The sequence below is a fragment of the Canis aureus genome, chromosome 5, assembly GCF_053574225.1.
Source record: "Canis aureus isolate CA01 chromosome 5, VMU_Caureus_v.1.0, whole genome shotgun sequence".
Taxonomy (NCBI): Eukaryota; Metazoa; Chordata; class Mammalia; order Carnivora; family Canidae; genus Canis; species Canis aureus.
The window spans coordinates 58,613,894-58,630,596 of record NC_135615.1 but is presented as its reverse complement, the minus strand read 5'-3'; the positions used below and the strand labels follow the sequence as shown (position 1 = coordinate 58,630,596).

At 43.9% G+C, this 16,703-nt stretch overlaps 1 protein-coding gene across 1 annotated transcript; it reads left to right on the top strand.

Moving 5' to 3' along the window:
* Positions 1-5,407: 5,407 nt before the first annotated feature.
* Positions 5,408-16,422, top strand: LOC144313468 (centrosomal protein of 192 kDa-like). The gene is made up of 2 exons (XM_077896469.1): positions 5,408-5,688; positions 15,949-16,422. Exons 1-2 carry the CDS (start codon positions 5,465-5,467, stop codon positions 16,400-16,402), a joined length of 678 nt encoding a protein of 225 aa, XP_077752595.1. The 5' UTR covers positions 5,408-5,464; the 3' UTR covers positions 16,403-16,422.
* Positions 16,423-16,703: the final 281 nt, after the last annotated feature.

Sequence of the window (16,703 nt, the reverse complement as noted above, 5' to 3'; positions counted from 1 at the left end):
GCTCCCGTGGCCGGCCTCCCGCATGCGCGGTGGGGGCTCCCGGGCTCAGTGCGGAGCCTTAACCCTTCCAGCCCCGAGGGGGACAGAGGGGGCTTGGAAGAGCGCGGCCCGCGGGGCGAAGATGCCCACGGCGGCCACGCACAGGCTGCCTCGGCCATGTCGGGCTGCGAACGCCTGGAGCCCAGCCGCGCGGGTGGGGCGCGAGTTAAGTTCAGAAATCCGGAGGCCGCTCCGGTGCGAGGAGCCGCCGCCTCCCGCAGCCCCAGCACCTCGCGCTCCCGCTCACACCAGAGCAGGGCCAAGGGAGGGCTCTGGCCGCAGGTAGCGGAGCCGCTGCGGGCGGTGCGCGGGACCCAGCGGAGCGGCCGGGCGGGGCCGATGGCCAAGGGGACAGAGGGACCCCCACCGCCCACCCTGGGCTTTAGCGGTGGGCAGAATGGATTGGGGAGAAGATGAGACTGGAATTAGCTATACTGGTTGGGCTGTTGTAATCTAGAAAAGCACTGATGGCAACTAATGCTATAACAGGAGTTATGGAAAGCTGTGAGGTTCAATTGAGAAATTAGTAGATATAACTGCTGATGATTTTAGAGACGCAGAACTGTTCATGCCCGCTGCAGTTCTGGCTTGACTCACTTGAGGTGAAGGTCAATAAAGACTAGGGGAGGGAGAACCAGTTTGGGGATGAGGTGAAGAAGACCCAGTTAAAAGAGTTTTGTTTCTTGGAGTTCTGAAAGGATCTGTTGCTCCCCCAGGAACTCCCAGGTCATGCTTTGAGAAGTCCTTTCATTGTGCTTTGTCAAACTTGTCAGGATTGCCTAACAAAAGGGCAAATAGGATAAAACTATCTTGTCACATTGTTGGTAGTGAATAAATGAATCAATTAGTCTTGGGAGTAAGAAGGAACTTCTTCTAGAAAGATAATAGGAGAATCAAGAAAATATACTGTACTAAAAACCTAAGAGAGAAATTTTTCTTAAGTGACATGGCAAGATTAAGGAGGATAAAGACTTTGTAGTTCTCTCCTGGAGGTACAATAACCAGACTGTTTCCAGCCCTCCTCTCATGACGGGCACCAGAGGCAAATGAAAATGCCTGATCCTCTGAGTCAGACACCTAAGAGTCCCTACCAAGAATATTCAACAACAACAAAAGTCTCCAATAGGGCTAATCACACCCATAACTCAGACTTGTTGAGAGATTCAATATATACAAAAATGTATTAATAATCTGTTCTGAGACAGGCACTGATCTGCTTCTTGCTCTCATGGAGATTTTAGCACAGTGAAAGGCTAGAAAATTCTCACAGACTGTGGTGTTAAACAAACACAGAGAAGGGACCCTGAGCTAGACCTGAGGGCCTTTGGATGTTTTCCCAAAGGAATGTTGAGAAAATGCCAGCAGAGTATCTGGATTCAGCTTCTCAATAAATGAAACCCATGGGCTGCTTTTCCTGAAGGTTTCCCTGTCCCCTGGGGTGTCAGACATGGCTCTTTGTGCAGCAGGCCTCCAGGCAGCGAGCATGCACATCATGGGTGAATGGTCTTGCTCTCTCAGATGCAGTATCTGCCTGTGACATGGCTGAGACAGACGGCACTCGGGGGCTCTGTGGACAGCTCACGACTGCGTGTTAGCCAGGAGCATGGCAGGCTGCTGCTCCCTGCTCTGGGATCTGGGTCTGAGTCCCCTCTTTAACCAGGGCAGCCAGGAAGAGAGGGAGTGAGCATGGCTGTGGGGAGGAAACCACAGCATCCCTAAGGGATGGTACACTGCCCAGAAGGGAGAAAGAACTGGTCTAGATCCCTGTCAGGCACAGTAGGCTAATAATGTGTTTTCAAAGTGTTTTTGACAGCAAAGTGTCATGAAAATAGAGACATTCAGGCCCTCCAGCCATTGGGGAAGCTAGCATCCCCTTAGGAGTTGAGCCCCCACCCTGGAGATCCTCTGAACTGAGAGAGATGTCTTTGGGGCCCAAGCTGACTGCTGGGAGCCTGCTGCAAGCAGCTGCGGAAGGGAGGGTGGGAGGGAGGGCACCCAGGAGAAGGAGCTGTGTAACCTTGCAGATGCAGGTCCAAGGAGCCAGTCTGGGGTTCCATACCAGGGCTACCACATATCTCTAGTGCACACTTCCTCTACTTGGGTCTCACAGAGTTACTCACTTAGCTGCTGAATGTGGAGAGGAGCATAAAGTCACCCAGAGAAAGCAGGAAGTACAAACCAATCAACCCCAGAAGCACGTATCTTGTCCCTAGAGGGCCATTGGCAGTACGGAAAAATGGGAATGTTTCTCCTTGACACTTGTGTGGGCCTCTCTGCCCCCGAGCCTGCCCTCTTATCCCTGCCAGCTGCCCTAGGCTGCACTAGATTCCCCATGCCATGCAGGCCCCAGACTCGCCAGATGATGACTGTCACAGACGTTCCCCTGTAGACTTTTCAGTCCTTCTATGCCAAGTACTGCCCCATATTAATTCAACCTTCTTACATAGTGTCTGTTCTGTCACATTGGCCCTCACTCTCCTACACACACCTTGTGCCTTCTGCATCCTCACTAGTCTCTTCTTTGTGTCTTTGTGTGTGGCCTGTTCTTTAAAGGTCACGTCAGCACCCAACTGGTCAGGCTTCCTGATCAGCAGATAAAAAAACAAATTATCTTCCCTCTTCTGACAATTCAACCTGCAATAATTATAAGACCTATTCATCACTTCCCATCCAAGGCCTAGGACTGTGGTGTTCATTTGTACCATAACTCTCTGGCTAATGCTCAGGTCCTTTGATAGCAGAAGCCTCATCTACATTTCTGTTCTGGCTCCCTAAACCTTAGCAGGTGTTTGGGAAAAGGATGAGCATTGGCTTCTGCCTTCCAAAGATCTCTTAAAGATTAAAATGGGAAAAAAACTATACCCAAGTGAAGGTCGAAAGTAGTAGAAAATGTAAAGCTTGTTTCGCAGAGAACTGTTTCTCCCTAGTCACCTATCATGTCTTTTTGAACCCCACTAATACATGAGCTGTCTCCACAGAGGCCAGAACTGAAGGTCAATGATATGGTCCTAGCCTGTGAACAAGCAAGGCCCTGAATTCCTTACCCAAGGTGTTGTTACACAGCCCAAGACACCATCTGGTTTATACTAGCTCTCAGAGCATGCCCTCAGCTCCTTCTCCTTATGCTGACAACCTTCTGACATCAGGAGCTGAATTTTGCCTCATTTTGGTGTTGTGTCCACCCCAGGGTGAACAATGGATGTATGTTACACATATGTTTACTCAATGTACATACTCCATCTTTCCTCATGAATTATCATAAGCTTCCTTGCCCTTTTCATCAACATATATGTAACCACAAACCCCCTATGATTATAAAAAAACTTTTTCTCTCCTGTTTCAGGGAGGCATAAGAGGGAAAGCTTGCTCTCCTTGTTTGGCTGCCTCTCAAAAACCCATTCCTTACTGCACACCTGATGTCTCAGTGATTGACCTTGCTGCACATTGCACAGACAGACTTGGGGTCAGTTACAAAAGGAATATATTTCTTGATAGTTAACATTTTCATTAATGATCTAAATGAAGTGAATTTTAGTAAATTAGGCCATCAAACTGGCTTTCCAATGAAAGCCACAGGGTTCAGAAGGTCCCGAATATTTTAAAATTAACCAAAATGAGTTTACTTGGTACGGTGTTCTGCATGTAGCCCCAGGCACCTCAACAAGAAGCATGAGCTGGTTAACTCTGAGTAAAGTGTGAATGAAGGGCTTGTACTTGAGAGTAAGCTGCCATTGATTACACTGCGATGGAGTTTCCAGAAATGAATCTATTCTGTGTTGATAGAAAGTTCAGCCTCTACATCTAGGGCAGGTGGGCAGGAAAACCATGCACCCAATTCCAGAACAAACACTCAGGAATGGGGCCATTGCCAAGCAAAAATAGATGAGTTGAATTATGATGGTGCCCCCAGGTTATGACAGGTTTTTTTTTTTTTTTTTCCCTGTAAGTGAAAGAAAAATCATCACTTTCTCTAGGCTAAGGGAAATCTGGTACAGGAAAGGGTTTGAGAAAAGAGGCATAGTCAAATTCCATTGCCAGGCCAACACATAAAGAGTTTAGAATTCATTGCTCCTGTCCTCACAATAAGGAAAAAGGCTGAACAAATGGAAAACAACTCTTCTTAGATGTGTTAGAAATCTGAGGTCTCAAGCAAACAGCTGACCTAATACCTGGATAGATATATATATATATAGTATTAGAAATATAATATATTATAATATAATTTAATATATTTAGAATATAATCTAATGCAATATTATAAATATAATATATAAGTAGGATAATAGATTACATATAAAAATTTACATATAAATATATATTCAATAACATATACTAATATATATATATATTGAATAAGTATTTATATTTTGGTATTATTTAAATTTAACTTTAATTAATAATATTTAATATTTATTTAAAATAAATATTGGTATTTGTTTTTATATTAATTTAATTAATATATTTAATTTTAATGTATCAACTATGTTTTAATAGATATAATATACATTTAATAAATGTATTAAATATTTTAAATATAGGGAAGCCCGAGTGGCTCAGCGGTTTAGCGCCGCCTTCAGCCCAGCGCATTATCCAGGCGACCCGAGACGGAGTCTCATGTCCATCGCCCTTCATGGAGCCTGCTTCTCCCTCTGCCTGTGTCTCTGCCTCTGTCTCTCTCTCTCTGTGCCTTTCACGAATAAATATATAAATATATATTAAATATATATGAATATATAATTTTAAAACTCAATTATAACTATCATACAGTGTTACATTAATTTCAGGTGTACAACACTATGATTCAAAAAGTGAAAAAAAAAAAGTGAAGTCCTTTTTCTAAAAAAAGATTTTGTTTATTCATGAGAGATACAGAGAGGCAGAGACACAGGCAGAGGGAGAAGCAGGTTCCCTGCAGAGAGGCCGGTGTGGGACTCGATTCCAGGACCCCAGGATCACACCCCCCAGGGTCCCGACAAGGGCGGGAGCGGTGGCGGCTACGGGAGTGTTGGTGGCAGCGGCGGCGGCCGCAGCGCGTGGTGTGCGCCCTGTGTCCTTTGAGGCCGGTGGGGGAGGCGCAGGCGCAGGTCTGGGGTTGGGTGTGCGTCGGTCAAGGTGCCAGGTGGCCCCCTGCACCCCCCGTGTGCCAGACAAGGGCCAGAGGCTGCGGCCTCACTCCGGAGCTCCCTCCCCGGCTTCTAACCTTAACCCCGCGCACCACCCGCGCGGCTGGGCTCCGGGCGTTCAGAGCCGCCCGACATGGCCGAGGCAGCCTGTGCGTGGCCGCCGTGGGCATCTTCGCCCCGCTTGCCGCGCTCTTCCAAGCCGCCCTCGTCCCAGTCCAGGGCTGGAAGGGTTAAGGCTCCGCGCTGAGCCCGGGAGCCCGCAATGCGCCAGTGGGAGGCTGGCGACAGGAGCACCCCGGCGCATGCGCACTCGGAGCCCCAGAGGGCGCAGCCTCGCCACCCTGGGAAAGCCAGTCAGAGCCGGTCTGGCTCCGGGGACGGTTGGTCCTCAGGGGCCTGGCTGCGGACGCCTCTGGCTGAGGGGGCAGGGTCGTTGTCACCCCGTCCGCCTGGTCCGGGCAAAGGCTTCGGCGGGCAGCGGCCGCGGTACCGGTGGGCGGAGTCCGCCCTGTGTGGTGGGAGGCCGGTGAGTGAGGCCCGGGCGTGGGCTTGGGGGTGGGGGTGGGGCGGCCGAGGTGCTGAGTGGCCCCTGCGTCCCCCCGGGGTCAGGAAGAGGGCGGCCTTGGCGGGCGGCGGGCGGAGCCTGCTCTGTATCAGGGGAGGTCGGTGGGAGACACGCGGGCGCAGGCCTGGGTTTGGGGTTGCTGTGTGGGTGGCCATGGTGCAGTGGGCCCCCTGCGCCCCCCACCCCCGGGGTCCGGACCAGCGCGGGACCTTCTGCGGCGGGGGCAGGGGCGGCGGCGGGCGAAGCCCACTCTGTGTCTTGGAGGCTGGTGAGTGACGCGGGGTCTCGGGCCTGGGGTGGTGTTTGGGGTGTGGGTGGGGGCGGCCTTGGTGCCCTGTGGCCCCCTGCGCTTTCACCAGCTGGCTCCCGATCAAGGCTGGATCCCAGGATCCCAAGATCATGACCTGAGCGGAAGCCAGGTGCTTTACCAGCTGAGCCACCCAAGTATCCTTCAATTTCTTTAATAGTTGAGGGCTATTCTGATGTTTAAATCTTGTGTCAGGAGGAGGGGCAAGGTGGCGGAAGAGTAGGGTCCCCGAATCACCTGTCCCCACCAAATTACCTAGATAACCTTCAAATCATCCTGAAAATCTACGAATTCGGCCTGAGATTTAAAGAGAGAACAGCTGAAACACTACAGTGAGAAGAGTTCGCGCTTCTATCAAGGAAGGAAGACGGGGAAAAAGAAATAAAGAAACAAAAGGCATCCAAGGCAGAAGAGCCCCGCGAGGAGCCGGGCTAAGGCCGGGGCGAGTGTCCCCAGGACAGGAGAGCCCCGTCCCGGAGAAGCAGGAGCTGCACCAAGGCCGGTGGGGGAGGCGCCTTTCCCCCCCGGCGGAAAGGAGCCCACAGGGAGTTAGAGCAGGACCCCAGGAGGGCGGGGATGCCCTTGGCTCCCTGGGACACTAACAGACACCTGCGCCCCGGGGAGAGTGCACTGAGCTCCCTAAGGGCTGCAGCGCGCACGGCGGGACCGGAGCAACTCGGAGAGGCTCGGGTAGCGGCTCCCCGGAGAGGCGGCTGCGCGGCCGGGAGCGCGAATCCAACAGCGCAGACCGGGAGCACAGGGCGCCGGGACACAGCCCAAGATCTGAACTCCCCCAAGGACAGGCAGAGGCGAGGGGGGCAAGAGGGGGCACAGACAGCAAGGACGCTCCTGCCCCGAGCTGAGCAGTTCAGCGGCCCAGCCCTCGGAGCCTCCAGGCCATGCAGAGGGAGAGCTCCGGAGTTACTTCGGGGGCTGAATCCAGGTTTCCAGAGCAGCCACTGCGGTTGTTCCTCCTGGGGCCTCACGGGGTGAACAACCCCGACTGAGCCCTAAAACCAAGCAGGGGGCAGAGCAGATCCCCCAAGTGCTAACACCTGAAAATCAGCACAACAGGCTCCTCCCCCAGAAGAGCAGCTAGACGGACAAGTTCCAGGGGAAGTCAAGGGATTTAAAGTATACAGAATCAGAAGATACTCCCCCGTGTTTTTTTTCTTTTTGATTTCTGATTGCTTCCCCCACCCCATTTTTTCACCTTTCTTTCTTTTTCTTTCTCTTTTTCTAATCTTTTTTCCTTTTTTCCTTTTTTTCTTCCTTTTTTCTTTTTTCTTTTTCTCTTTTCTTTCCTTCTCTCTCTCTCTTTTTCTCCTTTTCCCAATACAACTTGTTTTTGGCCACTCTGCACTGAGCAAAAGGACTAGAAGGAAAACTTCACCTCAAAAGAAAGAATCAGAAACAGTCCTCTCTCCCACAAAGTTACAAAATCTGGATTACAATTCAATGTCAGAAAGCCAATACAGAAGCATTATTATACAGCTACTGGTAGCTCTAGAAAAAAGCATAAAGGACTCAAGAGACTTCATGACTGCAGAATTTAGATCTAATCAGGCAGAAATTAAAAATCAATTGAATGAGATGCAATCCAAAGTAGAAGTCCTAACGATGAGGGTTAACGAGGTGGAAGAATGAGTGAGTGACATAGAAGACAAGTTGATGGCAAAGAGGGAAACTGAGGAAAAAAGAGACAAACAATTAAAAGACCATAAAGACAGATTAAGGGAAATAAATGACAGCCTGAGGAAGAAAAACCTACTTTTAGTTGGGGTTCCCAAGCACACCGAAAGGGACAGAGGTCCAGAATATGTATTTGAACAAATCATAGCTGAAAACTTTCCTAACCTGCGAAGGGAAACAGGCATTCAGATGCAGGAAATAGAGAGATCCCCCCTAAAATCAATAAAAACCGTTCAACACCTTGACATTTAATACTGAAGCTTGCAAATTCCAAAGATAAAGAGAAGATCCTTGAAGCAGCAAGAGACAAGAAATCCCTGACTTTTATGGGGAGGAGTATTAGGGTAACAGCAGACCTCTCCACAGAGACCTGTCAGGCCAGAAAGGGCTGGCAGGATATATTCAGGGTCCTAAATGAGAAGAACATGCAACCAAGAATACTTTATCCTACAAGGCTCTCATTCACAATGGAAGGAGAGATAAAGAGCTTCCAAGACAGGCAGGAATTGAAAGAATATGTGACCTCCAAACCAGCTCTGCAAGAAATTTTAAGGGGGACTCTTACAATTCCCCTTTAAGAAGAAGTTCAGTGGAACAATCCACAAAAACAAGCACTGAATAGATATCATGATGACACTAAACTCATATCTCTCAATAGTAACTCTGAACATGAATGGGCTTAATGACCCCATCAAAAGGCGCAGGGTTTCAGACAGGATAAAAAAGCAGGACCCATCTATTTGCTGTCTACAAGAGACTCATTTTAGACAGAAGGACACCTACAGCCTGAAAATAAAAGGTTGGAGAACCATTTACCATTCAAATGGTCCTCAAAAGAAAGCAGGGGTAGCCATCCTTGTATCAGATAAACTAAAATTTACCCTGAAGACTGTAGTGAGAGACGAAGAGGGATACTATCTCATACTTAAAGGATCTATCCAACAAGAGGACTTAACAATCCTCAATATATATGCCCCGAATGTGGGAGCTGCAAATATTTAAACCAATTAATAACCAAAGTGAAGAAATACTTAGATAATAATACACTTATACTTGGTGACTTCAATCTAGCTCTTTCTATACTCGATAGGTCTTCTAAGCACAACATCTCCAAAGAAACAAGAGCTTTAAATGATACACTGGACCAGATGGATTTCACAGATATCTTCGGAACTTTACATCCAAACTCAACTGAATACACATTCTTCTCAAGTGCACATGGAACTTTCTCCAGAATAGACCACATACTGGGTCACAAATCGGGTCTGAACCTATACCAAAAGATTGGGATCGTCCCCTGCATATTCTCAGACCATAATGCCTGAAATTAGAACTAAATCACAACAAGAAGTTTGGAATGATCTCAAACACGTGGAGGTTAAGGACCATCCTGCTAAAAGATGAACAGGTCAATCAGGAAATTAAGGAAGAATTAAAAAGATTCATGGAAACTAATGAGAATGAAAATACAACCGTTCAAAATCTTTGGGATGCAGCAAAAGCAGTCCTAAGGGGGAAATACATCACAATACAAGCATCCATTCAAAAACTGGAAAGAACTCAAATACAAAAGCTAACCTTACACATAAAGGAGCTAGAGAAAAAACAGCAGATGGACCCTATGCCCAGCAGCAGAAGAGAGTTAATTAAAATTCGAGCAGAGGGATCCCTGGGTGGTGCAGCAGTTTAGCGCCTGCCTTAGGCCCAGGGCGCGATCCTGGAGACCCGGGATCGAATCCCACGTCAGGCTCCCGGTGCGTGGAGCCTGCTTCTCCCTCTGCCTGTGTCTCTGCCCCTCTCTCTCTCTCTCTCTGTGTGACTATCATAAATAAATAAAAATTTTTAAAAAATGTTTAAAAAAAACATGCTAAAAAAAAAAATTCGAGCAGAACTCAACGAAATCGAGACCAGAAGAACTGTGGAACAGATCAACAGAACCAGGAGTTGGTTCTTTGAAAGAATTAATAAGATAGATAAACCATTAGCCAACCTTATTAAAAAGAAGAGAGCAAAGACTCAAATTAATAAAATCATGAATGAGAAAGGAGAGATCACTACCAACACCAAGGAAATACAAACGATTTTAAAAACATATTATGAACAGCTATACGCCAATATTAGGCAATCTAGAAGAAATGGATGCATTCCTGGAAAGCCACAAACTACCAAAACCGGAACAGGAAGAAATAGAAAACCTGAACAGGCCAATAAGCAGGGAGGAAATTGAAGCAGTCATCAAAAACCTCCCAAGACACAAGAGTCCAGGGCCAGATGGCTTCCCAGGGGAATTCTATCAAATGTTTAAAGAAGAAACCATACCTATTCTACTAAAGCTTTTTGGAAAGATAGAAAGAGATGGAGTACTTCCAAATTGGTTCTATGAGGCCAGCATCATCTTAATTCCAAAACCAGAAAGACCCCACCAAAAAGGAGAATTACAGACCAATATCCCTGATGAACATGGATGCAAAAATTCTCAACAAGATACTGGCCAATTGGATCCACCATGACCAAGTAGGATTTATCCCCGGGACACAAGGCTGGTTCAACACCCGTAAAACAATCAATGTGATTCATCTTATAGCAAGAGAAAAACCAAGAACCATATGATCCTCTCATTAGATTCAGAGAAAGCATTGGACAAAATACAGCATCCATTCCTGATCAAAACTCTTCAGAGTGTAGGGATCAAGGGAACATTCCTCGACATTAAAAGCCATCTACGAAAAGCCCACAGCAAATATCATTCTCAATGGGGAAGCACTGGGAGCCTTTCCCCTAAGATCAGGAACAAGGCAGTGATGTCCACTCTCACCACTGCTATTCAACATAGTACTGGGAGTCCTAACCTCAGTAATCAGACAAGAAAAAGACTTTAAAGGCATTCAAATTGGCAAAGAAGAAGTCAAACTCTCCCTTTTCACCGATGACATGATACTCTACATAGAAAACCCGAAAGCCTCCACCCCAAGATTGCTAGAACTCATACAGCAATTTGGTAGTAATGTGGCAGGATACAAATTCAATGCCCAGAAATCAATGGCATTTCTATACACTAACAATGAGACTGAAGAAAGAGAAATTAAGGAGTCAATCCCATTTACAATTGTACCCAAAAGCATAAGATACCTAGGAATAAACCTAACCAAGAGGTAAAGGATCTATACCCTAAAAACTATAGAACACTTCTGAGAGAAATGGAGGAAGACACAAATGGATTGGCAGAATTAATATTGTGAAAATGTCAATGTTACCCAGGGCAATTTACACGTTAATGCAATCCCTATCAAAATACCATGGACTTTCTTCAGAGAGTTAGAACAAATGATTTTAAGATTTGTGTGGAATCAGAAAAGGCCCTGAATAGCCAGAGGAATTTTAAAAAAGAAAACCATATCTGGGGGCATCACAATGCCAGATTTCAGGTTGTACTACAAAGCTGTGCTCATCAAGACAGTGTGGTACTGGCCCAGACACATAGATCAATGGAACAGAATAGAGAACCCAGAAGTGGACCCTGAACTTTATGGTCAACTAATATTCGATAAAGGAGGAAAGAATATCCATTGGAAGAAAGACAGTCTCTTCAATAATTGGTGCTTGGAAAATTGGACATCCACATGCAGAAGAATGAAACTAGACCACTCTCTTTCACCATACACCAAGATAAACTCAAAATGGATGAAAGATCTAAATGTGAGACAAGATTCCATCAAAATCCTAGAGGAGAACACAGGCAACACCCTTTTTGAACTCGGCCACAGTAACTTCTTGCAAGATACATCCACGAAGGCAAAAGAAACAAAAGCAAAAATGAACTATTGGGACTTCATCAAGATAAGAAGCTTTTGCACAGCAAAGGATACAGTCAACAAAACTAAAAGACAACCTACAGAATGGGAGAAGATATTTGCAAGTGACGTATCAGATAAAGGGCTAGTTTCCAAGATTTATAAAGAACTTATTTACTCAACACCAAAGAAACAAACAATCCAATCATGAAATGGGCAAAAGACATGAAGAGAAATCTCACAGAGGAAGACATAGACATGGCCAACATGCACATGAGAAAATGCTCTGCATCACTTGCCATCAGGGAAATGCAAATCAAAACCACAATGAGCTACCACCTCACACCAGTGAGAATGGGGCCAATTAACAAGGCAGGAAACAACAAACGTTGGAGAGGATGCGGAGAAAAGGGAACCCTCTTACACTGTTGGTGTGAATGTGAACTTGTGCAGCCACTCTGGAAAACTGTGTGGAAGTTCCTCAAAGAGTTAAAAATAGACCTGCCCTACGACCCAGCAATTGCACTGTTGGGGATTTACCCCAAAGATTCAGATGCAATGAAATGCCGGGACACCTGCACCCCGATGTTTCTAGCAGCAATGTCCACAATAGCCAAACTGTGGAAGGAGCCTCGGTGTCCATGGAAAGATGAATGGATAAAGAAGATGTGGTTTATGTATACAATGGAATATTACTCAGCCATTAGAAACAACAAATACCCACCATTTGCTTCAACGTGGATGGAACTGGAGGGTATTATGCTGAGTGAAATAAGTCAATTGGAGAAGGACAAACATTGTATGTTCTCATTCATTTGGGGAATATAAATAATAGTGAAAGGGAATATAAGGGAAGGGAGAAGAAATATGTGGGAAATATCAGAAAGGGAGACAGAACATAAAGACTCCTAACTCTGGGAAACGAACTAGGGGTGGTGGAAGGGGAGGAGGGCAGGCGGTGGGGGTGAGTGGGTGACGGGCACTGAGGGGGGCACTTGATGGGATGAGCACTGGGTGTTATTCTGTATGTTGGTAAATTGAACACCAAAAAAATTAATTTATTAAAAAAATAAATCTTGTGTCAGTTTTAGGAAATTGTGGTTTCCTAGGAATTGCATCTTTTATCTAAACTTGAAATATATCACTCAAATTTAATTGGTAAATATTGATCAAAATGTTCTCTTGTGATTGTTTGATCTTTTAATATTTTAGATTTCTTTTTTAAAGAATTTATTTATTTATTCATGAAGGACACTTAGGCAGTGGGAGAAGCATGGCGCCTGCAGGGATCCCAATGGCTGGACTCAATCCCAGGACCCCAGGTTGAGGATTTGAGCCAAAGGCAGACCCTCAACCACTGAGCCACCCTGGTGTCCCTAATTTCATTTTAGGCTCCTAAGGGACATCTTCATTGTTATGTATTTGCTTTTTTCATTGTTATGTATTTGCTTTTTTTCCCCCTCTTTTTTCTAAGTCGCTTCTTACCAGTGATTTCTCAATTTAATTAACTCACTATTTTTTTTCTGTTTTCTATTCATATCTTGTTTTCTTTATTTCCTTCCATATTTTCAAGGTGGATTTAATTTATAGTTTCTCTAACTTCTGGAGATAATTCGTTTAGCTTAACTTGTCTGCGTTTCTGCTTCTCTTATATAAACATCTGATGGTATACATTTCCCTTAAAGCAAGGATGTTGTTGTGTCTCATACTATTTTGTACATCCTATATGTTTAGATATCTCACACGGTTTTTGTTCCTTTTAACCTATTTCCCAATATCTCTGGTCCATTGTGTTTTGCAGGTGTATTGCCTAGTTTCCAAACATTTGGGGAGTTTGCAAATTTTCAAATACTGATTCTAGGCCTGTTGGCCTGCAGACAGAGAATGCTTGGTTTTAGTCTTTTGAAAAGTTTTGACACATGATAAGTGGCTCAGAATTGGTTCCATTTTTTATTTTTATTTTTTGAGAGATTTTATTTTATTTTATTTTATTATTTTATTTTATTTTATTTTATTTTATTTATTTTATTTATTTTATTTTATTTTATTTTATTTTATTTTTTATTTTATTTTATTTTATTTTATTTTATTTTATTATTTTATTTTATTTTATTTTATTTATTTTATTTTATTTTATTTTATTTTATTTTATTTTATTTTATTTTATTTATGTTCAATTTGCCAACATATAGAATAACACCCAGTGCTCATCCTGTCAAGTGCTCACCTCAGTAATGATCCACTGGTCCAGATGGATTGAAATGATCCACTGGTCCAGATGGATTTCACAGGCAGAGGGCGAAGCAGGCTCCATGCAGGGGGCCGGACATGGGACTCAATCCCGGGTCTCCGGGATCCCACACTGCGCTGGAGGCGGTGGTAAACCACTGAGCCACCAGGGCTGCTCACACCTTTATTTTTGAAGCATGTGTTTGTTTAGTACAGACTTCCATGTTGGAAATAACTCAGCAATTTGAATAGACCATTTCACATTTCATTTTAAAGGTCTGTTACCAATCTTCCTGTTAACTTTACTAAAGATAATGTATTTTACTATCTCTGGCTGCTCTCAAAATTTTTTACTTTGATTTTTATCTATTTTACTGTGATGTGCTTAGAAATCTTTTGTTTTATCCTGCTTAGTGTGTGTAGGCCTCCTAACATCTTGAATTGTTGACTTTCACAAGTTTTAGAAAATTATCAGCCTCTATATCTTCCAAGAAACCATTTGTTCCATTATCTGTCCTTTTTCTTTTGAAAGTTCATGTACAAGTATGTTAGGTTTTCTCAGAGTAGCTTTCTTCCTGGTACTTCTGTTCCGTTGTGTATTTTCTGTTACTTTCTCTTTCATAGTTTATTCTGGATTTTTTTTCAGACTTATAAGTCTCATTCTTTTTTCAGTTGGATCCAGTTTGTTATGAAACCCATCCACTAGATTCTTATTTTGTTTCCTGTAAGTTTGGATTATATGATTTACATTTAATTCTTTTTAATAATTTCTAGTTCTCTGATTCTCATTATCGTCTTTTATTTACTTAAGTATGTTTTAGGTTTTATGTTTTAGATACTTATTTTAGATTTAGATGTGTTTTGGGTTCTGATGGCTTCATTGCTGTATATCCCTCATGAGTCTGTTTCTCTGGGATTTGGGCCACATTATCTTGGAACGCCATGTGTCATTCATGAATGGAGGGGTAGACTTCTACATGAAAAGTCCCTGAAATAATTTGAGGCCATGGGACGTACAGTCTTCCAGACAGGACTTCTGTTTGCTTCTAACATGAATGAGGAATACTAGCAGTCTCAGATCTCTTCGGTCCAGTTCTTGGATTGAAGCTGATTGGAACTGGCCCTCCGTCCTTCTGAGGGGCAGCCTATTTTTGGTTTTCCTTTTCTCTGAGGGTGTGTAGCCCTTTGTGGTCTTATCCGAAAGCATGGGTGTTTGTCCCGGCTATTCCTTACCACTAATCATTTTTGGGCACGGAACTCTGTTTTTATACCCTCACTCCCATAGGAATAGCTTTGCTGAATTTCTTCTTCAAGTCTTATCCACAGCATCATCTTGAAGCAACAAATTTCCCCCCGCCCCCCGGGGAAGAGCCTCCTCAGTACTTGTATCGTTTCTTGTCTTGGATTTTGGCTCAGTGGTTTTTTGTTCATTTTTTAGCTCGGCAATGCCTTCTAAGAGATGCTTCTGAATATTCTATCCAGCTCTAATTGCTCTCAGCCAGAGTTAGTTTGCATTGCTTAGTCTGCTATTACTGGAGATAGAAGTCTTACCTTGGATTTTTAAGTATTAGATAGGTTTATGTTTCTTTGCTTTTGGTTCCATTTCAGTTGTTTACCCATGGTTCCTATTTATGCCTGGTTCATAAATCATTCTAACAATTGAATGAAATTACCAAGAATTATACTTGGAATCACAATGGCTCAATGGATTCTCAATTTCAGTCTTAAGTTTCTGTTTCATTTTTAAATTTTTGACAGAGAGAGAGAAAGAGAAAGGGCCCAACCAAGGGGAATGTCAGAGGGAGAGGGAGAAGCAGATTCCTCCCTTTGCAGGGAATTCAATGCAAGGCCAGGTCCTAGGACCCTGGGATGATGAACTGAGCCGCCGTTGGGCACTTAACCATCTGAGCTACCCAGGTGCCCCAATTTTTTGCTTTAAATTACTGTCTGGTTAAGTTTTAATTCCTCTTTATCATCTCTTTAACTACTGAAGATTTTTGTTTGCTTGATAATCCAACTCTGAATAACCCAGTACTCTATCATTAAAGTTGATACCAAGTGTCTTTACTTAATGAGGGTATTTAATCGGTATGCCATTAACTTTAAGCTGCTGTGAAATTTTATGTAATGCCTAAAGATTACACTAATATGTACATGTCCATGGAACTGAGAAAATTTATCTGATGTGAATTTTCTTTCTAGGACAATTTCTTCATGGGAAGGAAACCCCAAAGAGACAAAACACAAGCTACCTACTGGTGGTGATTCTGTACGTAGGATAAGCACCATTGCTTCAGCCATTGCAGATGCAACAGTGACTACTGATCCTTCCCAACTTCCTGCCATGATCGAGGCACTTTCAAATGAAACTAGAGAGAAGACTTTTCAGGAGGATAATGAACAGAAGGACTATTCCATGGAGTCTCATTTCTTCCCTAGTGATATAGAAAAAAGTAGTGGCTCCAGCATATTTGATATGGAGAAATACCTTACCAGAACAGAAGTTAGTAGATATGAATGTGGACTGGAAGACTTTTCAAGAGCCAGTAGTACATCTGATATTTGGGATTTATCTTTGCCAAAAGAACAGACTACACAAGACATCCATACAGTGGACTTGGGTGCTACTGATAAAACCCTAAGGGAACCGGAATAAAATATAGTATTTACTTTTTATGCTGAAAATGGAAAGAGTGAGAATCAGAAATCATTTAGAACAAACTTTCCACATTCAATTCTTACAAATAGAAAAGAGAATGAACATATGGTAGTTGACATGAAGCCCTATCCTATTGACACCAAATTACCAGATATTGGTAACCGTGTAACAGTCCCATCGGTATCCACTCCAAAATCTGATAGTGATTCATTAGTAAGGAATCCCAGCCTAGCATCTGTTTGACTGTCAGAAAAGTGTGAAGAAATACCAAATAATGAAGAATATCAGAGGGAAAGTG

Coding starts and splice junctions, on each gene's coding strand:
- LOC144313468 (XM_077896469.1), top strand. CDS start 5,465: ATGCGCACTCGGAGCCCCAGAGGGCGCAGCCTCGCCACCCTGGGAAAG. Junction 5,689..15,948: donor CCCTGTGTGGTGGGAGGCCG/GTGAGTGAGGCC, acceptor TTTTCTTTCTAG/GACAATTTCTTCATGGGAAG.